Source organism: Asparagus officinalis, chromosome 8 (assembly GCF_001876935.1).
Source record: "Asparagus officinalis chromosome 8, Aspof.V1, whole genome shotgun sequence".
Lineage (NCBI taxonomy): Eukaryota > Viridiplantae > Streptophyta > Magnoliopsida > Asparagales > Asparagaceae > Asparagus > Asparagus officinalis.
In genome coordinates, this window is record NC_033801.1 from 118642721 (window position 1) to 118668359 (window position 25639).

Here is a 25639-nt window from a genome sequence, read left to right on the forward strand (position 1 = left end):
AAATTTTACCCTAATGATAATTTTGGTCAACAAATCTGCCGGATTGTCCTTTGTGTGGATCTTCTCTAGTTTAATGTCTCCATCATCCAAGACATCTCGCACAAAATGGAACCTGACATCAATGTGCTTTGTTCGGGCATATACACCTGGTTCTTTGCCAAATAGATAGCTGACATGCTATCACATTTTACCCTGATAGTATCATGTGCAGTCCCTAAGTCATCCAATAACCCATGCAACCACAAAGCTCCTCAAGCTCCGTCACCTCCAATGGCGGCGACGACAAGTGCTTCAGGTCCTTGTCTATCGCCACGTCGGCGAACTGGGGGGAGTCGATGTCGAAACCATTGGTGGGCTGTTCATCTGATTCGAGGTCGACGATGGTGGGTGACGTGGCGGCGAGGGGAGATAGGGGGCAACAGATGCAGAGGTTGATGGGCTTGAGGGAGGAGGGGAAGTGAAGGGAGGGGAGAGGAGGAGGTTGGTGGTAGTGGTTGAAGGAGAAGAGTAAGGAAGAAGAGAGCTCTGGGCTCAGTTGGAGGAGGAGCGAGAGGGAGAGATCAGTTATATTTGGGGATGAAAGGTAGTTTAGGAATTTTTAATTTATTGGGTAATTACAGTATAAATAATGGGTGTATTGTACATGTTGGGTTTAAAAATAAGTGGGATGAGATACAATGAGTGTATTGATGTTTGGAAAAGTGGGTGGGTTTTTAAATAAGCGGTGGTAAAACTTTGGGTTAAAAAAGAAAAACCCTAATAAATTATCGATTTAGTCATCTGTTAAGTGGGTGTTTGGTTGCACACTTTTATAGAAAACTTTTCTCAAAATATCTATTTTTGGCAATTTTGTAATTAAAAGATTTCTATAAATTTCTGTAAATTGTGTTTGGTTTAACAAAAAATTTAAAGAAATATTTTCTATAAAATATCAAAAACTACCAAATTTTACAAAAAACAATTTCCTCTCAAATTGAGAGGAAATCAACAGAAATCTGACACATTCCTTATTTAATCAATAAAACCCGTCCCATACCCATTTCCCTCAGCCGTGTTATTTTCTCGAACTTCTTCTAGGGCGGAAATTCCCGATCTCGTTCCCGCCCCAAATCCAGTCGTTCCCGCCCCGAATCCAGCTGGGTTTTGGTCCTTCGCGCCAACTACTTAGGTCTCGTTCCTTCTCCTCCATCGCCCCAGTTCTAGGGTTCTCTCGTTTCCAAATCACACGCTACAGTTCCACCTTGTTCCCAAATCTCGCGCTAGGGTTTCTGATCTCAAGGCTCTCACGATAATAATCTGTTCTTTTTGCTCATTTTTTTGTGTTGATCTATTTGTAGTTGATCTATTAACGAAAAATGACGCTAGGGTTTTTGTTCTTTTCAAATTCATAGTTAATTGATTTCTGTTCTTTTTATTTTCATAGTTATGGTTGAAAATTTTGTTGTTAAACGAATTCATAAGACCAATTTGTTAATTTTATGTTATTAGAAATGATTCAATCGAGCGTTTGTAATATGTTTGTGGCATTAGTACTGCTCTCGTTGGTTTTTTATAAGATTTAAAGATGTGAAAATTTTGTATATGTGCATAGCCATTAAAGTGATAAAGATTGTAGTTGACACTTTTCTATAAATTTAGCATATGTAACCAAACAAAAGAAAATGAAATCTTGTTATTTTCTATAAAATTATGAGTTATTTTCTTGTTTTGAATCAAACAAGTATAGTTAAAAAAAACAAGAAAATTGGTGCTTTTTGATTTCTAAAAACTTTTCCTATATTTTTTTTAAGAAATATAAGGAAATTATATTTTGGGTGGAAAACATTTCCTATAATTTCTAGAAATTGAAACAAACACCCCCTAAGTTCCCAAAGCCGTTCCTTAACGGGTTTAAACTCAAAATCTGCCATAGAAAAACTCAAACCCACTTGAATGCTATTTCTCCAGTAGTCAGGGAAAGAATCCTAATAAAATATTGAACTTTCCGATGATCATCGATTCATATTGCTTTAAAATCCATGTAATTCTCTCAAATTTCTCTCTAAGCTATCTATCATTTTCTCACGCAATGTTCGAAACATCAAAAGGAAATGAATCTTACATCTTTTATTATGAATAGGGATAATTTGGCAGTTGCGGGTATTGAGTTAGAAATTAATCCAACCATAGTTGTGGGTATTGAGTTAGAAATTAATCCAACCATGGTTGGGCTTGTTTTTTTTACCTGGAAAACCAACAGAGGGATGATTTTGTGACAGCCTATAGGATTTGAGGGACTAATATGTAATTTTCTAGTTGTTAGGACTAATATGCAATTAGTGAAGAAAGAACTAATATCTAAAAAGCCAACAAAGAAAAGGCAGCGGCGGTTTTATATCAGAGCCTCTCTCACTGTCTCCATCTTCGCATTCTTTTTGATCATTCACAAACTCATCGATCACTGAATCAACCCATCAATCTCGAGCTCTTCGGTGAGTCCCTACTCCTCTCCCCATCATTCTTGCGTGCATATTAGCTCATCTCTACTCAATGTATTTTGATGATAATTCCAGTTAGCATATCTGGGTTTTTTGTTTTTCACCAATTTATTCAAGATTTTAGTCTTTTTTTATTATCTGGGTTGTCCTATTTTTTATTGAATCAGCTTCTTTGTTGCAGGAAATTGGCCTCTCCATTGCTTTAATCCCCGCATCAATCCAAGGTTTGTCTGTAACCCATTTTCCCTTTTCTTGCTATGAATTAATTTTGCATATCAATTCAATTCCGCAATCTATTGATTGGTTTCTAATTATCAATAGGCTTGTATATCTTTTCGAATTTTGGCACTACATTCAAGATTATTTGATTGAGATTTTGCCCAAGAATTCATTGTTTAAAAATGGCTACAATGATTTCTAGGGGAAGTAGCCTGTTACCCTCCTCAATCTCAATTCAAGAAAGGGGAAGTAGAAACAAGAGGAAATTTCGAGCCGACCTAAATTTGATCTCATCGCTGTCTGAATCCACAAATTGTTCCCAATGGAAGAAGACCAGTCAAATGAGTGTGATTTGTCTAAAACCCATGACCTCATGTCCCCGGTAGAAGAGGTAGAACAAGAGCAATTTCAAGAAGCTGAATGGAGCAATATATTTCAATCACAACTCGAAGAGATTGCGCTTGGTTCTTTAGACATGATATTTCAGTCTGCAATCACAATGATTATATCTCATGGATACAGTGAGGAGATTGCTACAAATGCTGTGTTGCGCGCCAGATCTTGTGATGGTAGTAAAGACAGTGTTTCTAATGTTATGGACAATGCATTGACATTTTTGAGAAGTGCACAAGAGGTGGATTCTTCTATAAGAGAGATTTCTTTAGAGAAGTTGAAGGAGATGGAGAGAAGCATTTTGCACGAGATGGTTCACGTTGTTAGAGATTATACGCCTTCCTTTAGTAGAGGAGATGCAATGTGGAAGTTGCTGATTTGTGATATGAATGTTTCTCTTGCTTGTGCTGTGGGGAGTGATGAGAAAAAAAAGTTAGCCCATGAGTCTAATTCTTTATCTCAGCCTTATAAAAGCGACAATACCAATGCTAATTCGATCCCAAAGGATGAGATGGATGAGGTACTTCATAAGTTAAATTCTCGCGAAAGGGAATTGCAAGCTCGGTTGCAGGATTGGTCGGAGTGGGCCCAAAAACATGTGATGCAGGTTGCTGGCCGGTTGGCAAAGGACAAAACTGAGCTACAAAGACTCAGACAAGAGGAGGTGGAAGTTGCTGGTCTTATGAAAGATAAGCAGTCTTTTGAGAAGAAAATAAAAGAGATGTTGCAGGGTCAAAGATGGAATCATCTAAGAATATTGTTCAATTTGGAAAAGGCACTTGCCGATGCTAGGAAACTGGAACGAGAGAACTCCAAGCTGAAGAAAAAGGAGGAGGCTGCAAAATTGCAGGATGCTGAATCAGCAGCAAGATTGCGAGGAGCTTTGGAAAGGGAGTCGAATAACGAAAAAAAGTTAGTGTCAGAGAAGAAGCAGGAGGCACAGCTTCAGGAGGAGCTTGCAGCTGAGAAAAAGATTTTCTTTCAGCTACAGAAGGAGCTTGAGAAAGCTAAGGAGGATCATGATCAAGTCCAGGTATTAATTGTATTCTTCCTCTTTATCAGAATTTTGTTACATAGGAATACACAATTATTCTAGCTGTCTGTGCTCAGAATTATATTCTTGCTAGTGGATTGCTTAATTTTCTATTAATTTATTCATTCTTCAAAATATAAACTTGACCATAAAGTAAAGATGATACTTGAAGGAGAGAGAACCACACAAGAAGATGAACAGCAAGGGGGAAAAACTTTCCCTTCTATTCTTGGGTATAAAATCTTAGAAAAGAGTTCTTACTATTATGTTCTTGCCACATGATCAGTACCACTTAGTTTTTTTTTTAATTTTATTCCTATATTATAATTTGTTCTCATCATCCACAATTCCGGTTAAAGTTCTGTTGATCAAGTGGCTTAATCTAGGAGGACTTACAATTCCAGGGAAGTTTATATAATTTTCCGTGTGTTGTATTTAACTAAGAAATTCAGTGATCAACTTCATCTGAAACTGAACTAAAGTATACATTTAGTGGCATCGACCACCAGTGGAAAAAAAAAAGAAATTAATCAGTTCGTGTAAAACAACATCCAAGAATAATTAGTTCGACTGCCTTACCTCATTCTTCTCTATGGTCATACTAAAGTTGGGTATACGTTACCCGTAGGAAATGGATCAGTTCGTGTTATAACATCTATATGCTTCCTTGGTGTTTCTCAGATATATTCCTTATGAGATAGAGCTTGCCGTATGTGATTCCTATATTGGTCAAAATGTGCATCCATCTGAAGTATGAAAGGAGACGGCTTTTAAGCTGTGATAACATTCTGCCTCTTAGATCATTACTTTTTGTACTCTTTTTACCCGGTCATTCTTCCTCTTGCGAGAATGACAACAGGCAAGATGGAAGCAAGAAGAAAGAGCAAAAGAAGAGGCACTCATTCAGGTTAACTCTCAAAGAAAAGGGCGGGAACAGATTGAAGTCTCAGGGAGAGCAAAGGAGAACGAGATGAGATTAAAAGCAGAAACCGATGTGCAAAGATACAAAGACAATATTAAGAAGCTCGAGAAGCAGATTGAACAGATAGAGGTAGAAAAGAGAAAGGAGAAGAATGTCGATGGAGTTTCTGAGTTCTTGGAGTTCTTGAGGTTTGATCAGGTGCCGAGACACAGAGAGTGTGTCATGTGTGTGCACGATGAGATCTCCGTAGTTTTCCTTCCTTGCGCACATCAAGTGTTGTGCGAGAAATGCAACGAGCTTCACGAGAGGTTGGGGGTGAAGCTTTGCCCTTATTGTAGAACCCTCATTGAGAAGAGGATTTTGGTTCGCGATGTAAATATTTAGCCTTCTGTATGCATTACAAACTCGTGATTCTGAAACTGTGCAATAAGGAGTTATACATATCGGTTTTTCCTCCCCCATCAGGATTTATGTCTCAGTTGATGGTATTTGATCATTTGGTTCCTTTTGATGTAAATGAGTTATTTTAGTTCGTCTCTTATCCTTGATTAATAGATGGTTTGTGTGTATTTTCCTGCGGTTTTGTAGGAAGGCCGAGAAAGATGTGTTCTAGTATTTTCTTTTCCTGAGCTAGGGATAAGCATTTTCAATTATAATACATGGTTTAAAAGTTTGTGAGTCAGAATTTATGTATTTCCTTGAGTGTTATATTAACATCAAAATAGGTGAAGGCATGGAAAAATTACCAGATGAGTTGTGCTCCAAGAAATTGGATTGCCTCAGATAAATTCTGAAGCTAGAAAAAGCACAGAAATGTTGGAATAGTTTTTTGTGATGGGTATGAAACTGTTATGGAGGTAAATTTTGGTGAGATGTTCAAGATATTTTCCTTGCAATGAGGAGGACAGCAGTCTTAAAAGTCCAGTTATTTATTTTGCTTGATTTTGAAAGCTGTAAAAGTGTGAGTGCATGAATTTTGATCCTTCACCAGTCAGCACAAAATCCCAACCGGCATCGTCGATATGTCCGAGTGGTTAAGGAGACAGACTTGAAATCTGTTGGGCTCGCCCGCGCAGGTTCGAACCCTGCTGTCGACGAATAAATCATTTTTGCTTTTTATTTTTATTTTTATTACTTGAAGCGGTTGAAGCACCGGGGGATTTTGTTTTTACCGTTGGAAATTTTTGTGTGGAGAAAGGTGGCTACTTTATAGTAACTCCGCCCTATTAATCCCTCTCAAAAAAATCACGATGTCGCCGCCGCCACCGGCGGCAATAGAGAGCACGATCATCGTCCACAACATCGCAAAGCGTCACAACGTCGGAACCCTAGCCCGCAGCGCCACCGCCTTCGGCGTCGCGACTTTAACTCCTTCGGAAGCCATGGCTCAACCTCCCACCTCCGATTCCGCCATTTCTCCTCCCTCTCCCTCGCTCGATCCTACCTCAAGGTCCTAAAACACCCAATTCTAAAACCCTAGGGTTAGGGCTAGGTTTTCCTGAGATTTCTTGTTGATTTGTTTTTTGTTTAGGAGGAGAAAGGGTTCGATATATGTGGGGTTGAGATCACGGAGGGAGCGGCGTCGGTGACGGAGCACCCCTTTCGGAGGAGCACGGCGTTTTTGCTTGGAAATGAGGTTGGTTATTGATTTTTATGGTTTCAAGGTGTAATCTTTTGATAAATTTTCCTGAAAAAGGAATTGTTTTGTTCTTTGTGGAGAAAAGGGGACAGGGTTGTCGGAGAAGGAGTACGAAATGTGTGACTTCTTCGTGTACATTCCTCAGTATGGGGGCGGGACGGCATCGCTGAACGTGACTGTGGCTGCGTCGATTGTTCTGCATCATTTTGGAGGTATTTTCAGTGGATGTTTGAGTTTAGTTTTTGTGATAAATCTGAGAATATGAGATTTCATTTTGCATAGAGTTCAAATTTGGTAGAATTAGATTCATTATTTTCAAATGTCAGTGTTCTCCTATGAACTAAATTTGATAAGAATTGCAGCTAACAGCTTAGTTGCTAAAGCCCATAAAAGCAAGGTCAAATGTTCTCAACAATTTTATCCATATCATAGCTTCTCAGATTACAGTGAAAATGAGTTTTGATACATAATTCGTTTATCTTTTATAGCCAAATTCAAAATGATACAATACTGCTTGTTATACATCGAAATCTCAAATAAACTGTTGATAACAATTTCTACTAAAGCCTTTATGACTAGTTATAAATCTCTATGTAGGCTGTATAGATTAGTATGATTTAAAATCTGTTCAAGATAAAGCTTTGTACTTCGGTTGTGATCAGAATGGCAAAAAAAAAACACCATCATGACTAATTGATTTAACTCAATGCATTATTTTTGACTTTATTCATGTATGCTCAACATAGAAAGAAGCAATGTGCTTTTGGATTCTAATAATAACGAGACGACAATTTCCGCAAAATTACTTCTGCTAAAATTATTCCTCACCATTAGCTTAGTTTGACATCTTTCTTGAGAGAATTTTTATAGATTAATCATATCATCCTTCAAAATCTTGACTTTCATGAGCAAGAATTTAATTTTTACTCAGATTATTAAAGAAAATATGCTCCTCGTGTTTTAGATGCCATCCTTGTTAATATAGTTTGTATAGAAGCAATGTTCCTCAATATTCGTTAACTTAATTTATTAGGTCTCATTTAATTAGTTGAATGGATAGATGAATATGACTAATGCTCTCAAGGGTTAACTGGTAATGGTAAACATAGCTCAACACCTATTTTGTCCTGAAAGGGCTGAATAATTCACTTATAAGGATGCTTAATGGAAGCACATAGCTTCGTGTTGATCGATCATTTTGTGATCCCCTGCTTCTCTTTTCTATAATTTGGGTGTAGATTACAATGAACTGTGTTGATCATTCATTTATGATCCATCATGTCGTTATTGGGAGCTTTATTGTACAACTAGTTACCATCTGAAGATCTTTTTGAAACCCCTTGCCCTCTCTTTCTTAGATTAATTTGAGTGTATAGATCGCAATGAACATTTATTTATAGACGATAATGAAGTTCTCATGAGCCTTGTTGTGAAGAACTAGTTCTCGTCGAAATATATTTGTGGGTGTGTCATGTCAACGTTTATTTATTAGATATCGTTGCTGATTTTATGACATCCCAAGAGTCACAAAATAGGTGTAAGAAAGATAGCTATCAACAAGTCCTGAAAAGGAGGTTGATATCATTGAGAAATTACAAAGGCTTAAGCAGAAGATTAAAACCCAAGCATATATAGTGGTTTCTATTAAACCATCTGAGAAGTTAAAAGGGAATTCTTTGAGAGACAATAGGGAGATGTTAAGGTTTGCTTTGTGATGACTTATTGAACGAGATGTTAGAAGATATATGAAATTCTTCAAGTTATCGCAGAGTTTATGAGAGGTATGATGTGGGCTTTGACTCTTTAACTTCTGAGATTGATAAACTATTTGAGAGGTTAATTTGAAAAGGACTTCTATCGATTAAAGCAAAAGTATATCCAATTTTGTTGTGAAATATGCTACGCTCTTTTCCGGACATGTCCAAATCATCCAAAATTATTTTTTACTCTTTCCATTGAAGCTATCTTCGTTTATGACTGCATCTGTGCATCATTTCTCTTCCTCTGTTTTTGTCAGTCCTTGACCCTCAATCTCAGCATTATTATATTGTCTATGTTCAATATTTTTGGCATGTTTGTCAAGCTTGCTAGCATGATGCATGATCATCCTAATAACAATATCATAACTCTTTCATTGTATTTTCCCAGTTCCCATCAACATGAGTTACACTGTTTTTTATAGTTATACATTCATGTATTTCATTTTTTTTCTTTTTATTTCTAATTAATCTAATTTCTGAAGTTTTTGTCAAACATTTTATACTTTTAAATACATCCCTTCTCTACTCGTCTGCTAGAGCCATTGGAAAGTTACAGACATCATGAAGCTCATCTTTTAATATGATTTCTGGTAAGTTTATTCATATTGGGTCAGAATAAAATGCTAAGAACCTTAAACTAGTGTAATGGAAATGCTAACATGCAAGTACTGAGAATACTTTTCTTTGAAAGCTATAAGCATCAGGATAAAAAGTCCCATATTCATTCTTCTCTTTGGTTATTTCCCTCTTGTAGTCAGTAGGTGATGCTCTTGAAACTTGGAACCAACATTTAGTTGAAGTAGTCATTCAGGTAATAGAGAGCGGACATATTGCCATTGGATTAGGGAGTTATCAGTTAGATTAACCACAAAGAATCATTCTGAATAAGAATTTAATTCAGAATTTAATGCTTCGACCATGACATGGGTTTGACCAAGTAATTAAAGTATTTCATATTTCATCCTCCCTGGTTAGATTATGTTGATCTGGGAGCTAGCAAGATTTAGTTGCTTAATTAGATTCATTTGCATGGTTAAGTAACATTGGTCAACTTGGTGATTTTGTTACACTTGTCAAGCAACATGACTTCTGGCTGGTATGTGATGTAGAGCATAGGATCAGTTAGGTGTAGAAGAGACAGACAAAACTAATTCTTGATTAGAAACTCTAATCCAACATAAGATTAGATAGGAGGAAATTTCTTACTGAAGATAATCTGAAAAGACAGAAAAATGATTCTCTCAGCTCTTGTATTTCTTTAGGTCTTAGTATTGTTGTTGTCGTTGTATATGTTATTTATATCATTAATGAATTGATATATTGGGTGTTTTCCTCCAGTTTGGGCAGGATTTGCTGAAAGATGCCGGGAGGGTAACAAGTTCACTGTGGCAGAGAAGCCAGTGAAGCAAGTGAAGAGAAATTACTGCGTTGAATCGATCGAATCTGTCATCGAGGAGAGGAAAAACAAAAGAGAAGCTGCTGGTGCCGATATTCTTGAAGAGCCTAGAGCACCTGATGGTTCACAGGCTGCGAACTTTCTAGGAGCATTGTTCGAATGTTGAAGTATCAGTATTTACTTATTTTAGGATCACAGGAGAACATCAGCTTTATAAGTTCATCTCCACTCCTCTCGTTTGGTTCTATTCTTTATATCACACAATTTGGAATGTTTTATAATACAAGAAGTATCGATGTTTATGTTTTATTGAAGCTTTGTAAAAGTTACGCGCGGGGTTATGGACTGTAGAAAAGCTGGCTTCCAATTTTGGAAAAGAATTTCATGTTTTATTGAGTATGGTAGTAAAATGCTATAGTCTCTGTAGGATGGTACGAACCCAAAAGTGTACCTTTATTTACTTTGAAACCCATCCACCCCCAAAATCACTTTTAAATCCAAAATACCTATAATAAGTATTTTTAAACCCAATTATATTATCTTCAATCCGATCATATCTGTTGTTACACCAAATACATCAACTTCGAATTTTCCGGATCCAGAAAATTTTTCTATATTATTTTTATATTATTTTTATTCTATATTAATTTTATATTAGCACATTGTCATTTTTATTTTTATCACATAAACTAACAAAAACAACTACGTTTCTAACAAAAGTTCTTAAAGTTTGGAGTTATCAACTTTATGGGGGCACCTATATAAAATTGCAGGACAAATTTTCAAAAATAGACCCCATTAGGAATTTATTTTTAAACAACAATCCATTTGAAATTTATTAGCTATTTTCGACCCAGTTTCAATCAACTGGCTGAAAACTGGGTCGAAAATAACAAATAAATTTCGAAAACTTTACGGGATTTTAGAATCCCGTGAAGTTTAGTGGCTGGTTAGCCTTACTAATGAAAATGACACCAAACATCATAGGATTTTAAATCCCATGAAGTTTGGTCGCAACTTCATGGGAGCACAGGATTTTCAACTCCCGTGAAGTTGCAGGGTGCAACTTCCAAAGAGCTCGCGAGCTCACTAGCAAATGGGCTTGCAACTTCATTGGATTTGAAATCCCATGAAGTCTGCATAGGCCCCACTCACTGAGGTCCTTATCTCTCTCCCCTCTCACTTGATCTCATTTCCTGTTCTCTCTCTCGCCCTCCCGCACCCTCTCTCTTTGCTCATTTACTCTCAACAGGAATTTTAGCATCGATTTTTGTTCAAATTTACAGTGTGAGGGAGAGGAAGGAGGGGATGACTTTTTAGGATGTATGTGAAATTTACAGTATCATTATGAATTTCAAGAATATATATGGTTAGATTATTCAAATTTGTTGCTTGTGTGGATCAATTTTTATTTATATATGTGAATTCCGGGTGTATTGTTTTGATTTATAGTTGAATTTTAAGTATATTATTGTAATTCAATATATATGCGGCAAATTTGATGTTTATGGTTGGATTTTCACGTATATTGTTGTGAATGAGACGGAATTCATTATATACAACAGGTTTTTGATTAAGTGGAACATGTGCTTGGATTAGGTGGAACATGCACACAATCTATGCATGTTTGTGAGTGACCTGCAACTTCGCGGGATTTAAAATCCCATGAAGTTGGAGGCTCATTTCACAGAGACTCGTGAGCTCTCTGGAAGTTGCACCTGTAACTTCACGGGAGTTGAAATCCCGTAAAGTTTAAACTTCATGGGATTTCAAATCCCGTGAAGTTAGGTGGCTTTCTCATTAGTAAGGCTAATCAATCACTAATCTTCATGTGATTTTAAATCTTGTTAAGTGTTTGAACTTTGTTTGTCATTTTCGACCCAGTTTCAGCTTTTTCGACCCAGTTTTAGCTAGGTAGCTGAAACTGGGTCGAAAATGACAAATAAATTTTAAATGGTTCGTATTTTGAAAATAAATTTCTAATGTGGTCTATTTTGAAAATTTGTCTTGAATTGTATGGAGCACCCGCACCTCTATAACATTTTGTACTCATTAGTTAAAAATTAAAAACTTTGTGGGGGTGCAAGTGCACCCACAAGGATCCATGTGGATCCGTCTTGAATGTATCTAATGGTCTACCAAACACAGCAAGTTAGATATTTGTATAATAATTGAAGTAGGTAATTGGATTACATGTATTTTGGGTTCAAGAATGATTATGTAAGAGTAGGTTTAAAAATAGGATTACTTGTGGATAGACTTTGTATAGCATTGTCCAATTGCGAATAAACCCTCTATAGTTCTATTACTGCGAATACCATTTGAATGAAAATTTTTACTCATTTTTATTAGGATTTCTTACTCTTAAAATAGTCAAAATGATTGCGGATAGACCCCCTAGAGTTCTTCTGAGAATAGACCCCCTAATTGCTATTCTTTCACTCCGAAAAGAATGTTCACTAAAGAGGGCTTATTTGCACTTAGTCCAACACTAGTGGTTCTATCCGTACGAAAAGGAGGACTGGTAAGTAGGGGTGTTAACGGAGCGGATACGGCTCGGATATGGCACTTACCATATCCATATCCGCTTACCTATCTCGAATACGGATACGGATACAGATATACGTCGGTAAGAAAAATTCATATCCATATCCATCAAAATCGGATACAGTTACGGATATAGATGCGGATATATAAACGGATATGCATGCGGATACAAAAAGAATATGAGAAAACTAGATAGTATTCAGAAAAATATAGTCATGCGATACAAAAAGAGTTCGTTAATATGTTCATTATGATTGAAAAGCTAAGATTAGACATCTTGATCGTCAAAATTAACCACAAATCCATAATCTAAGAATCGAAACTATCGTAAGAGTATTACCAATATGTATTCGGATATTTTCGGATACGGATACAGATATTTCACTACAAAACCATATCCGCAACCATATCCTATCGGTAACAGATTTGAGTAACCATATTCGTATCCTAATGGATACGGTTACAGATATTTCCTCGGATACGGATACGGTTTGACACCCCTACTGGTATGTATCTGCAATTGGCGAATACTAGATTCTGGGGGGGTCTACTTGCAATTAATTCTTAAAAGTGAATATGCTTAATTTTTTTGGATTATAAACAAAAAGCCTATAGAAATTAGAAAGACTGAAACGCTATCTATGTCAAGGGTCGAGCAAAATATTCATCAACTGAACATCCTCACGAAAACCCCAGTGACACAGTCATCGTACTCCACTTCCAAATTCTTTAATTAAGAGGGTGTCTTTTGCTGCGAACCCGTAGAAAGGGAGGCATTCCAAAATTTCAGGCTGAAACCTTCCCTCCTCTCTCTCTCTCTCTCTCTCTCTGATGACTGCTGCTCTACGAATATCTGGCGACTCTTTATCTCTTCTCAAAACCCACAAGGATTCAACTCAAGTCGAAGAAAGCAAGGGCTTTTCATGGCTTCTGCTGTTCCTGCGGAGCAGCAGATCGAGGGATCTCCGAAGCAAGTGACTGGCGATTCATTCATCCGTCTCCATCTCAGAAAGCTCTCTCCCTATCAGCCAATCTTGCCATTTGAGGTAAGCAGCTTGTTTTATAGTAAGTAGAAAGGCTGAGAAGTTTAGTTTGCACATAAGATGTTTGATGATTTTCCCCTCTGGAAAGATGACAATGTGAGTTTGTTGTGGGTCATTTTTGGTAATAATTGGATAGGAGTGTTGGAATTTCTTTGATAAATAGAGTTTTCCGATGAACCCATTTGACGATATTGTCTGTTTTTGCTAAAAGTTTGGATCTTTGGTGACCAAATGTATGTTAGGGATTTAAAAGAGCTCAGTTCTCAGAACCGAAATCTAAACTACCTATGTAGTCAATTTGTGATTAGATGAATCCTTATTAACAAGCATGCTTCACCGTACTAGTGCCAATGTAGATTGATTCTACTCTAGCCTAGTCCTGACTGAATACTACAATGAGGGCATCACGACTTTGACTTTTGAATCAACATCAGTCCTTGTCAAATATTGCAATGCTGATGTCACCATTTATGCAACTGGAAGGCATGGAGTTGGCTCCGATACAATTTGATAGTGATTCAGCGAAACTCACCCTTAAGAGCTGGTTTGTAATGCCAATTTCAAGAATCCTACATCAACTAGGGTGTTTGGGAGAGCTTCTTTTTTGGTCAACTAGTTTTTAAGCTAGCTTTTTCTTGTCCCACTGTTTGGTAAATTACCAATGAGCTAGCTTATAGGTCCTATTTTAAAAAAGTTGGGACTACCCAACTTTTGAAAAACTACCTTATAATCTTATATAAATAAGCTAGGTTAGACTAAGTAATTGACCATTTTACCTATAAAACTTTTTAAAGAATTTTATCATAAAAGCCAAAAGTCATCAAAAGCCAGCATGATTTATAAGCTCCTAAAAGTTAGTCCTCTTGAACACCTTTAGCAGAGTGGAACAAAATGGATCCTAAATAATGTTTGTTAGATTTTGTAATTGGTGAGAGCATGCGATTTAAGTTTGTTATTAGCTAAGTTATCATGAGGCACCTCATTAAGGCTTCCATAACCGTGTCCAATGTATTAAATATCGAAAATATCAAAAATATTGGATGACCAAAATTCATGTCGGAGATTGCGAAAATCGTGGATATATCTGAGATATGTAAAAAATATCAGGGGTGTCATATCAGATGATGTTTATATGTGACATAACATTGTAATATGCAATTAAAACATATTTAATGTATTCTAAACATAAGAAATTGCATCATGAATAATGATATACGATGTTTAGAAATATTAGATACATGTATAGGTCACAGAGAGAGAAGACAGAACAGATGAGAGAGAGAGAGAGAGAGAGAGAGAGAGAGAGAGAGAGAGAGAAGACAGAGAGAGAAGCGAGAGAAGTTGAGAGAGAGGAGAGAGGAAGAGAGACGGAGAGGTCTGAGGAGAAGCTGAGAGAGAGGAGAACTGGAGAAGAGAAAGAGAGTAGAGAGAGAGAGAGGAGAGAGAGAGAGGAGAGAGATTCATACCTGAGATCGCCTAGCATCTTTGAGCTAGAGTGCTAAAGGAAGAGGGAGGAGAAATATGAGATTTACCGATTTAGTGTACTTGGGTTTGGGAATTTATTAAGTTTTTCGGTCTAGTGGGAACCAAAACCAAACCCAAACCCAAACCCAAACCCAAACCCAATAACCCTTACATTTGGATATTAGCCAATATCAGGCTATATTTCCTCAATGAAATATCGGCTGATATTTTAGATATATTGGAAAAAGTAGTAAAAATCAAAAAACGATTTTTTTTCCATTGTTCGTGTCTTACACTTAATGTACTCGTACCCATCTTTGACACCCCATGGAACCAAAAATAAAAAAAAAAACGATATTTTTTCATAAATATCGTATTGGAAGGGCATCAAAACCGATATATCAGTTGATATAGCGATATATCAGCCAATATTTAATACACTGTCCGTGTCCTACACTTAATGTACTTGTACCCATCTCTGACACTCCATGGACACTCCTTGGACATGTATACATTTATTTAGACGTGAGTGCAATTATATGATACTTCATCCATTTGGATAGCCAATTGTGTGTTTTGATAGGTGGGAATAAACTTTAAGCTTCTTCCTAGAGAACTATAGCTTACTGCTCTCCTTACTGGCCAGTTTTGGAACTTAGCTCAAGTTATGATTTTAGAAGCTAAATGTGCTGTTGTTTTTTTATTTATCTTCCATTCTTTTCTCATCACCTTTAATTTATACTTGACAGGTGTTATCCACACGCCTTGGCAGGAAGCCTGAGGACATCATCAAGCTTGATGCAAATTTATACTTGACAGGTGTTATCCACACGCCTTGGCAGGAAGCCTGAGGACATCATCAAGCTTGATGCAAATGAAAATCCATATGGTCCACCTCCACGCCTTGGCAGGAAGCCTGAGGACATCATCAAGCTTGATGCAAATGAAAATCCATATGGTCCACCTCCTGAGGCAAGTTATGATGGCTTGACTAATATATGTAGGTTTTAACTTCACCAACAAGTACTAGCAGTCATTTAGACCATTTTTTCTGTTCGTATTCTTGCTTTTACGTAATAAAACTGATATAGAAATAATTTCAATCTCCTGGAATCTGGCTGATAAATAACTCTGGATTATCACTAAAATTTATACTATGCTGACAAATCTCTCAACTTTTGGATTTCATGAAGAATGCCTAACTATTTGCATGTAAGAACACATACATTATCTGTAGAGAACTTGAATCATGGATCCAGTGGCCTGTTTCATCAGTAGATTTGATTGTCCTTTAACCTTGCCTCTCATGATTTCTACAATCACTTAAGAAATATAACTATTTCTGGGTGTTGGCCCAATTGATCTCTCACCACATGCGTTGAGAGCCACCATTGTTACTTTTTACGACATGAATGTAGTGCAATACCACAAAAAGGATAAAAATTTAGTGATTATGAATTTTCTAAGTTCCTATCTAAACTTTTAAAGGTGGTGGAGGCTTTAGGGACAATACGATTTCCTTATGTTTACCCTGATCCTGAAACTCGTCGATTACGTGCTGCTCTTGCTGAAGATTCAGGTCTTGAATCTGATTATATACTTGCTGGTTGTGGTGCAGATGAACTTATTGATCTAATTATGAGGTTAAAACGTGAATCCTCCTGATTTTATTTATAATTTTCATTATTATTTTTGCACATTATGCATCGATAGTAGTGATGTTGATCTTGTTAATCTACGGCAGATGTGTGCTTGATCCTGGTGATAAGATTGTAGACTGCCCTCCAACATTTACAATGTACGAGTTTGATGCAGCTGTTAACGGGGCACTGGTCATTAAAGGTACTTAGTTGGTTTTCTTTTAAATTGTTCCTTTTGCGAAGAAGAATATGACTGAGTGATATTTTGATCAGTTTCCCCTGAATGCTGTGCATTGAACTTTTTCCTATCGCATCTATTTCTTGATAGTACTTCATTCATTTGTTAGTACTTAGTGTAGTTCATTCCAACTAAAATGTTACAAATTTGACAGTCATATGTTTCTGATCTATGCAGTTCCAAGGCTGCCAGATTTTTCTTTAGATGTTTCTGGCATTGCTGAAGTTGTCAAAGAGGAAATGCCAAAATGCATTTTCCTTACATCCCCAAACAATCCAGATGGAAGGTAGATTCCCTGTTCAGTCTGCCTGCCAAAATGCATTTTCCTTACATCCCCAAACAATCCAGATGGAAGGTAGATTCCCTGTTCAGTCTGCCGTTTTTTCTTTTATCCAATAATGACGAGATTTCAAAATGTTATTATAGAACAACATGTTGAATAGCTCAATTTTGAACCTCTGGTTATATAGTTGGTGACGTTCAAATCTTCATATCGTATCGATGTCATAATTGTTACTTCTTGCAGTATAATCGATGATGAAGATCTCTTAAAGATTCTTAGCATGCCTATATTGGTTGTACTGGATGAAGCCTACATAGAATTCTCTGGTCTGAAGTCGAGGATGGACTGGGTAAAGAAGCATGAAAATTTGATTGTCCTCCGGACATTTAGCAAGCGAGCAGGTTAATCAGCTTGCTTCTGTCATTATCCATGAGCATGATTTGTTTAATTCCAAAATCGCTTGCATTGTATATTATCACTTTTCTATATGGATCTATTTTTAACTTATATTCTTTGGCTACTCTTTTCTGTATGCTAATCATTTCTATAGGTTTAGTTCTTTGAATTACAGTTGTCGTTGAGCATGTCTTGCAAATAAGTTCCCTGGCCTAGATTGTACCTGAGATGAAGTCACACATCTCATTATTTTCCCCATTGATCTATACTCCCTAGTCTAGTAGACTGGAAGCTTTCTCCTTTCTCCATGAGTAATCTATGCTGCAGATAATGAACATTTTTATGCCTGCCATGGAGTTCCTGGTAATCACATAGCAAATTTCTAATTGTGGTAATCACATAGCAAATGTCTAATTTTCTTAGCCAGAAACTACCTATTAGTTCTGCCGGTTGACATCAGTTTGGTAGCAATCACGAATTTTGAATACTTTCTCAAAGCCTTCCTGACTTGGACCTTTTGCTCACATTGGAAACAGTTTTAGTAGGAAAAATTCTTAGATGACAATTGTAATGCTGGACTGCTTTGCATCATCCAATAGATTGTCTTGTTATATGTTTTAAGAAGACTGGCTTCCAGCAAAACTAATCTTTATCTTTTGGCTGATATGCTTTTACTGAAAAGCAAATTCTATAGTTGAGTCTGTGCTGAACAGGATGCACTTGCTTTTTATTGTCAAAAAGGTCTAATTATAATATTAACAATATGTTAAATAGAGTTGAATTGCTTACTTGGTCTTCTATTTATCTAGTCGTAGTTATGGTGAATTCAACGTGCATGTGTAAAGTCAAGAAAGCAGTTATGGGATAATGCATGTATCTTGAAGCAAGATGGCTCAATGGTGGTTAATTCGTCTTGCAGAAATTTAAAAAGAAGTATGTAGTCATTCTTGCTCTTGATGATGGAATTATGTTCGTAGTGGAAAGACATTTAAACCATATGGCTAGAGTTTGGTTTGCATCTTCAGCCTTGACTAACATCTCTTTCCTCTTGGTGTAGGACCCTATAATTTTGTAGAGTCCAAAATTACCACTCCATACATTAGAAAGCACAGGTTAACTCATAAATCTTGCAAATACACGAGGATCAGTAGAAATATGCACACAGAAAGTGCAGTTTAGACTCAAATCTTGCACTTGAGAAAAATGGCATACATATCAAAAATTTTCTTGTGAAATTGCTTGTTTGCTTTCTGAATCTTTCCCCTAGTTTTCGGAGCTTTCCATTTTTCTCTAGAAATTCTTCCTAGCTATCTTCCCCTATTTGATCACCTTTTCGAAACTGAGGAGCCTTTAGCATAACTGAATGAGAAAAAGATTCATACTGCCTACCACAGAAGCTTTGGATGAATGCTTTGTTGCTGCTGCTGCTGAAAGAGAACAAATTGAAAGTTTGAAACTAAGATATTTGAATTTTGAACTTTGTATGGTTTGTTTTCTTACTTTGCCATTCACCTACAGCTAATTACTCCTGTAGTACCAAACCACTTTTCAGTCATAGAGCAGTCATAGGCTTCAGTGAAATAGAGAACCATGTGAGTTCTCTATAAGAATATCTGCATCACTTTATTACCATGTAAATTTTGTGGGAAGTAAATAACAAGAAGTCCCTCACCCCTTATGAGTGACCGCTTCATCTAATATCAACATAATCATCTACTATGTAATCTTCCAACATGATGATACGCTGAAAAGATTGCTATTGATGTTTCTATAAGATAAACCTGAGAAATTTATACTTCTGCTTTCAACTTGACAGGGTTAGCTGGACTTCGTGTTGGATATGGTGCATTTCCTCTTAGCATTATCCAATATCTATGGAGGGCAAAGCAACCATATAATGTGTCTGTGACAGCTGAAATTTCTGCATGTGCTGCCCTAAGCAACCCTAATTATTTGGAGGTACATTCGCATAATATCATGTGCTTGCTTGTTTATAGATGATTATCAAGTTTACCATGTCACCTAATTGTTTACTTAAATCCTTCAGAAGGTGAAGAATTCTTTAGTTCAGGAAAGAGAGAGGTTATTTAGTCTTTTGAAGAAAGTGCCTTACTTGAAGCCGTTCCCAAGCTATTCTAACTTTATTCTTTGTGAGGTTACATCTGGGAAGGATGCTAAGAGATTAAAGGTAAGTTATATTCTTCACGCTCCATTATGGAAGAAAGAAAAAAATAGTTGCAATGTGCAATGTTTTAAATATCGGCCGATAAATCAATATTATGGGCAATTTATCGGTTTTGGGGCTTTCCACTATGATAAGTTCAATTCTAAATCGGTTATCATTTTTGGATGTTTATCGCCGATAATGCGGCGATAAAGTGAGCTACCAGCCGATATTGTTGGCCCAAAAATCGGAATTACCAGCCTTTGGCTTCAGTTTTGATTTCAGGCAATAGACATCTATTTCATGCACTTTAAACCCGACCCGACCGAGTTTCCACCATTGATTAGTGATCCTAAACATAATTATTTACATTTTGGTATGTTTATATTTCACTAAGTATGGTTAAATTATATTTTAGAATTTTATATTATGTATATCACCATCCAATAATGTCACTCCGATAAATACTACTTATCCCTGATATATCCCCAATATCCGCTACATGATATGGATTTTGACCATCCGATAAGTCCCTGATAACCGATATTTAAAACCTTGGCAATGTGCCATAATATTTAATTATATTGTATTTGCAAGATTTAATTTGAAAGTATGAATTGCTATTGACAGTTATATGCTGCTAGTTGTCTCACTTTAGATTTCAGATAAATGTTTTGCTTCTTATTACAACAGCTTTATTAGTAGATTCATCTTTAATATTTATTTAGAAGAACCTAGAACAAGTAATGAAATAATTTAATCATATAGGAAACATATAAATGTGGCATAACACCCACTGCTACCTGATATCGATTGTTGACCATTAACCACCGATCTATATGGCAGTGATGCCTGAGAAAGCTTTACCGAACACCCCAATTAGCTCTACTCTCTTTTTGTAGATCAATCAACCACCTGGTGTCGACGATGTGGAACTCTGAGAAACTTATTTGAGCTAAAGAGAAATAAGAGCAATTACGGCAGAAAATAACTCAAGAGCACAAAGACACACAATTTTTATGGTTTGATAATTGCCTATATCCACGGGGTGAGATTTGAGTTTTCTTTATATGGAAGATTTCCAAGATACAACATTTCTTGTGTTCGGATAGATTCACAAGAAACCCTCACTCAATTCCTACCAAAAGATATCTCAAATCCTAGATTTCTCTCCTTAGTTTCTTTCTACTTTCTCTCATACAATATGCAACTATCCTTGTCTTGCCACAAATCCTAGACCTCAGGAACAACTCTATTTATAGAGTAAGAATCCTGGATACAAAACGCATTCCCAAAAAAAAGACAGTGCGAAACCCAATTTTACCCAATCTAGCTCGTGACAGGCTACAATGATGGTCCACTCTCACCACTATCCCGTGACAGGCCACGGTGACAGTCGGCGCCGCGGTGACTGTCGACTCTCTTTGTCCTGACTACGATTCTTTCGCCTTTTGGTGGTTGTTTTTCCGCCTTCTTTTGTCATCTATTCTTTGGGCTGAAATACAAGACTATTTCTATTTCCCAACAATACCTACTGAAAAAATAATGAATTTATCAAACAATAGGTGAACGATGAGTAGTTGTCCCTAATGCTTCACAAGTATCATTACAAGTTTGGGTGAGAGTACAGAGTTCCTACTGCTGAAGGCCCTTAAATTTACCAAATGATGACTTAAGATGTTACCTTCATATTTTAATAGCATAATATTTATTTCCACGAGGAGGCTTTTAATTGTTTTAGATGATGTGTTGTTGGTCAATGCATGTGGATTTTTAGAAAGTGAAATGTTAAGTTATTCAAATTACCATTCTGTTGTTTCTTTCCACGAGTTGGTTTTATTGCCATTTTGGTTTGTTGGAATTATATAGGGTGATGGCTTAATTTAGAAGCAGAAAACTTGGAAATGCATTTAAATATTCATTTCATTTTACCGTCCGTTTGCAGGAGAATTGGTTGTTAATGGATGATGTTATGCATCCAGCATATATCACTGTATTAATTTTGTTGCATAATGAATGCATAATGAGGGTGTTCATTTCCTTGTATTGCCACCTTAACTAATATTAAAATTATATTCAGGAGGAACTTGCACAAATGGGCGTTATGATTCGTCATTACAACAACAAGGAATTGAAGGGATATGTTCGAGTCTCTGTTGGGAAGCCTGAGCACACTGATGCCCTCATGCAATGCCTCAAACTCCTCCAATGATGACAAACTTTTATATGGTAATTCTTGTAAACAAGGATAATTTTATTTTTCAATTTAGGAACTTGAATTGTATTACATTATCTGATAATTGCCCCAATAATTTGAAATCAACAAACCGATGTAGTTTCTATTAGCATTTATTTAAAACTGAAGTAAGGGAGAAAAAGGAGGATTAAAAATAGAACTTAGAAAACTTGGCGGGAAGCGATTAAGAAGGACATGGCAAAGGTTAACATAGTGAAGGTGGTAACAGTTATAAAATGGAATTAGATAATAGGAATCATGTCCAAGCGGATAAAGGCTTTCGTCTTGTTCATTTATTTATTGTTGCATTTTGTTTAGAAGGCTGCATGTATCAGTCTTTATTTTACATTAGATACTGAATGATAGGCTTTCAGTATCTGCTCATTCTACAGAGCTACTGCTTATTCTTTGGGTTACTGTGTATTCTCTTAAGGCTTGAACTATTTCTTTCCGTAGCTGCTGCTCAAGAAATAGAACAGGAGCGAACTACTTATTGAAGTATAAGCAGCCGCTACTAAAAGAAGTTTTTAGCACAGCTGCTCAACTGTATCAAGCAAATATATACCTTGAGTATTTTCTTCTCGCGTATCTCGCAGTAACACAGATATGCATTATGTTTATTAGATAACCATGACTAGGAAGATATCTCTCTATCACCAAATAGCGAGCTTGGTGCAATTTGTACAAGTTCGAGTGGTTTCAAAGAGGAAGGGCTCAATTCAATGTTCCAACTTTTAGGCCTGAGTTTTTTTTTAATCCTAGACCAGGTTAGGTATTAATTAGTTCTGATTATGGTGAAATCAGCAAGTTGAACTTAGATAGCAGACAACCTGCACTAGCTATTAGTAGAGCTATCTGTTGGGCACAGAATCACGCCCACCGCCGCGGAAGCGATATCACCTGAGAGAAAGTCCTGACTTTTGTTATCACAAAAGCACAAGTCAACCTCTATATTCTTGTTTCTCAAAGGAAACGAGAATAGATAATGAAATTCTTATTTCTCAAAGGAAACAAGAATTGAAAGTGATATATTTCATCAAAGTGAAATATATACTCTTCCTCTCATCAGCTCTAAGACCGAATATTGAGGGAACCTACAAGCAATAGCCAACAACCAGAAAACAATAAATACATGAGATTTATGTAGTTCGGCAAACTTGCTTACGTCCACGGGAGGGGTAAGGGGAGATTCCACTATGAGAAGAACACCGACGACTTGTACAACCCACAAGCTCGTCTCAAAGAAAAAAAAAAAATCTATTTTTACCCAAAAGAAATAAACCTCTCCTTTGTAAATCCCTCTTTTATCTCTCCTCTCAAATCTGAAAACTCTCTAAAACAGCCGCCTGGAAAATCTCATTTTTCTCTGTTTTTCTGCCGACTAACCCTCTGCAGTTTTTTTTCGTCTGCTTTTCTCCCCACATCAAACCCTAGTAATACCTGCGTATTTATAAGATGTTGGTGTTTTTTTTCGTCTGCTTTTCTCCCCACATCAAACCCTAGTAATACCTGCGTATTTATAAGATGTTGGTGGGCCGGTGAAGAAACCCGCTTGCCTGGGATTGTTTCACGCATGGGCACGTGGGTGGACCCCACCGAATTGATGAGCTTTGCCTCCGCGTTGATGGATTGCCTCCGCGTTCACAATTCTCCACCTCGTACATCATTTGATACACCTCAAATGTTGGACGAACACCAGAAGAACTCTGCGAACTTCACCAGAGAGATCTGAAACACCAAACCAGGCCAAAACCAGCTGTGCCACTTTACCGCGGCTGCCTACGTACCTTCCACCGGGATCAAGCTAACCGTAGTTTAGAACTTGTCTCCACCTCACCCCATCACCGCCCCGAAGGGCCATGCCCTCTTGGACAGTTCAACACGGGCTAATATGAAGCAAGTCCAAGCAATGCTGGAACTTACTACCTGTGACCATCTTGGTTAACATGTCAGCGGGATTCTCATTCGTATGCACCTTTATGAGAGAAATATCACCTTCCTCTATGACGTCCCGCACGAAATGATACCTGACATCGATATGCTTGGTACGAGCATGATGAACTTGATTCTTCGCCAAGTGAATCGCACCCTGACTGTCGCACCACAAGTTCACGTTATCCTGCTCAATCCCCAAATCGTCTAGAAGACCCCACAACCATAATGCTTCCTTCACTCCCTCCGTCATGGTCATATACTCGGCCTCTGTAGTAGAAAGTGCCACTGTAGCCTGTAACATCGATCGCCAACTAACTGGAGCTCCATGTATCCTGAATACATAACCAGTAGTAGATCGTCGTCTATCTAGATCACCCGCATAATCAGAGTCAATAAACCCATCAATCTGACATGTATCTCCACCAAAACACAGACCCGTATCCGCGGTACCTTTCAAGTACCTCAGGACCTATTTCACTGCTTCCCAGTGCGCTTTTTCCGGATTCGCCATGAATCTGCTGACCACACTAACCGCCTGTGAAATATCTGGACGTGTACACACCATTGCGTACATTAAGCTGCCAACTGCACTAGCATAGGGAACGCGCTCCATGTGCGCCTTCTCTTCCGCGGTAGTGGGAGATTGTTTACCTGAAAGCCTGAAGTGTAGAACCAATGGAGTCGCCACCGACTTAGCACTTTGCATCCCGAACCTCGCGATCACCCGCTCTATATAGCCCTTTTGACTCAAGAACAATCGCCGATTCGCCCGCTTTCTTCTAATCTCCATACCCAGTATTTTTCTAGCAGCGCCCATGTCCTTCATCTCGAACTCTTTACCAAGTTGAGATTTCAACCTATCTATCTCCACCCCGCTCTTAGAAGCAATAAGCATGTCATCCACATACAAAAGGAGATAGATATAATCCCCTCCACGAAGCTTCCGAATGTAAACTTCTGAATGTAAACATAACAATCGTAATCGCTTCGGGAAAACCCATGCTTTAGCATGAAGGAGTCAAATCGCTTGTACCACTGCCGAGGAGATTGCTTCAGTCCATAGAGTGACTTGCTCAAACGACATACATGATGCTCCTTATCCTCAACCTTGTAGCCCTCAGGTTGACGCATGTAGATCTCTTCATCCAAGTCTCCGTGCAAGAAGGCCGTTTTAACATCGAGTTGTTCCAGCTCAAGATCACCATGAGCAACAATACTCAATAGCACCCGAATAGAAGTGTGTTTCACTACCGGAGAAAATATCTCATTGTAATCCACACCCTCTCTTTGTGCAAACCCTTTAGCCACTAGTCTCGTCTTGTACCTTGTGCCACCGAGCTCTGAAGGATCTTCCTTTCTCTTATACACCCACTTACAACCAATAGCTTTTCTTCCTACGGGCAATGGGACCACCTCTCATGTTTGGTTTTTCCGAAGAGATTCCATCTCCTCCTCCATCGCAGCCAACCAACTCTCACTATCTTTGTCCCGAATAACTTCCTTGAAGGAGACCAGCTCATCTTCCTCCACCGAGAGTGCGTATTCAACAAAATTAACCTGCCTATAGTGCTTTAGGGGTTGATCAACCCCCAGCTTTTGTACCTGCTTGTATGCTCGCTTTGGCCTAGTGGAAGCCAAAGTATCCTTGAGCTGCTGTTGTTGTAGTGCCTGTGTATTCTCCTGTTGACCCTCCTCTTGCTCAAGCTCATCATCTACCTGATTTTCCACTTGAACATGACTAGAACCTGGTTGGTCTTTAGGTTCTATCTCAATAACCTGGGACTTGGAAGTCCCAACAGTCTCAACACCACCATCTTTGGGCACCCTAGCAATCATGGATTTTTCATCAAAGGT

At 37.6% G+C, this 25639-nt stretch overlaps 3 protein-coding genes and 1 non-coding gene across 6 annotated transcripts; all 4 read left to right on the forward strand.

Moving 5' to 3' along the window:
- On the forward strand, positions 2361 to 5674 carry LOC109822619 (putative E3 ubiquitin-protein ligase RF4). Of its 3 annotated transcripts, none has more exons than XM_020388853.1 (4): positions 2361 to 2471; positions 2659 to 2701; positions 2799 to 4122; positions 4982 to 5674. In XM_020388853.1, exons 3-4 carry the CDS (start codon positions 3019 to 3021, stop codon positions 5426 to 5428), a joined length of 1551 nt encoding a protein of 516 aa, XP_020244442.1. In that variant the 5' UTR covers positions 2361 to 2471; positions 2659 to 2701; positions 2799 to 3018; the 3' UTR covers positions 5429 to 5674. The 3 variants fall into 3 exon arrangements, with proteins under 3 accessions (XP_020244442.1, XP_020244441.1, XP_020244443.1); XM_020388852.1 differs by having other exon boundaries at positions 2899 to 4122; XM_020388854.1 differs by having other exon boundaries at positions 2899 to 4122; positions 4804 to 5116.
- On the forward strand, positions 6061 to 6141 carry TRNAS-UGA. The gene has a single exon. It is a non-coding gene; the product is annotated as a tRNA-Ser (tRNA).
- LOC109822442 (uncharacterized tRNA/rRNA methyltransferase YsgA) lies at positions 6207 to 10231 on the forward strand. Its single transcript, XM_020388642.1, is given in 5 exon segments — positions 6207 to 6397; positions 6400 to 6494; positions 6576 to 6680; positions 6769 to 6895; positions 9782 to 10231. Coding segments are annotated over 5 exon segments (654 nt in total). The 5' UTR covers positions 6207 to 6294; the 3' UTR covers positions 10006 to 10231.
- Positions 13049 to 21959, forward strand: LOC109821861 (histidinol-phosphate aminotransferase, chloroplastic-like). The gene is made up of 9 exons (XM_020388015.1): positions 13049 to 13432; positions 15713 to 15865; positions 16382 to 16536; positions 16638 to 16735; positions 16949 to 17057; positions 17298 to 17455; positions 19267 to 19409; positions 19498 to 19638; positions 21695 to 21959. The coding sequence occupies exons 1-9, from the start codon at positions 13310 to 13312 to the stop codon at positions 21824 to 21826; spliced, it is 1212 nt and encodes a 403-aa protein (XP_020243604.1). The 5' UTR covers positions 13049 to 13309; the 3' UTR covers positions 21827 to 21959.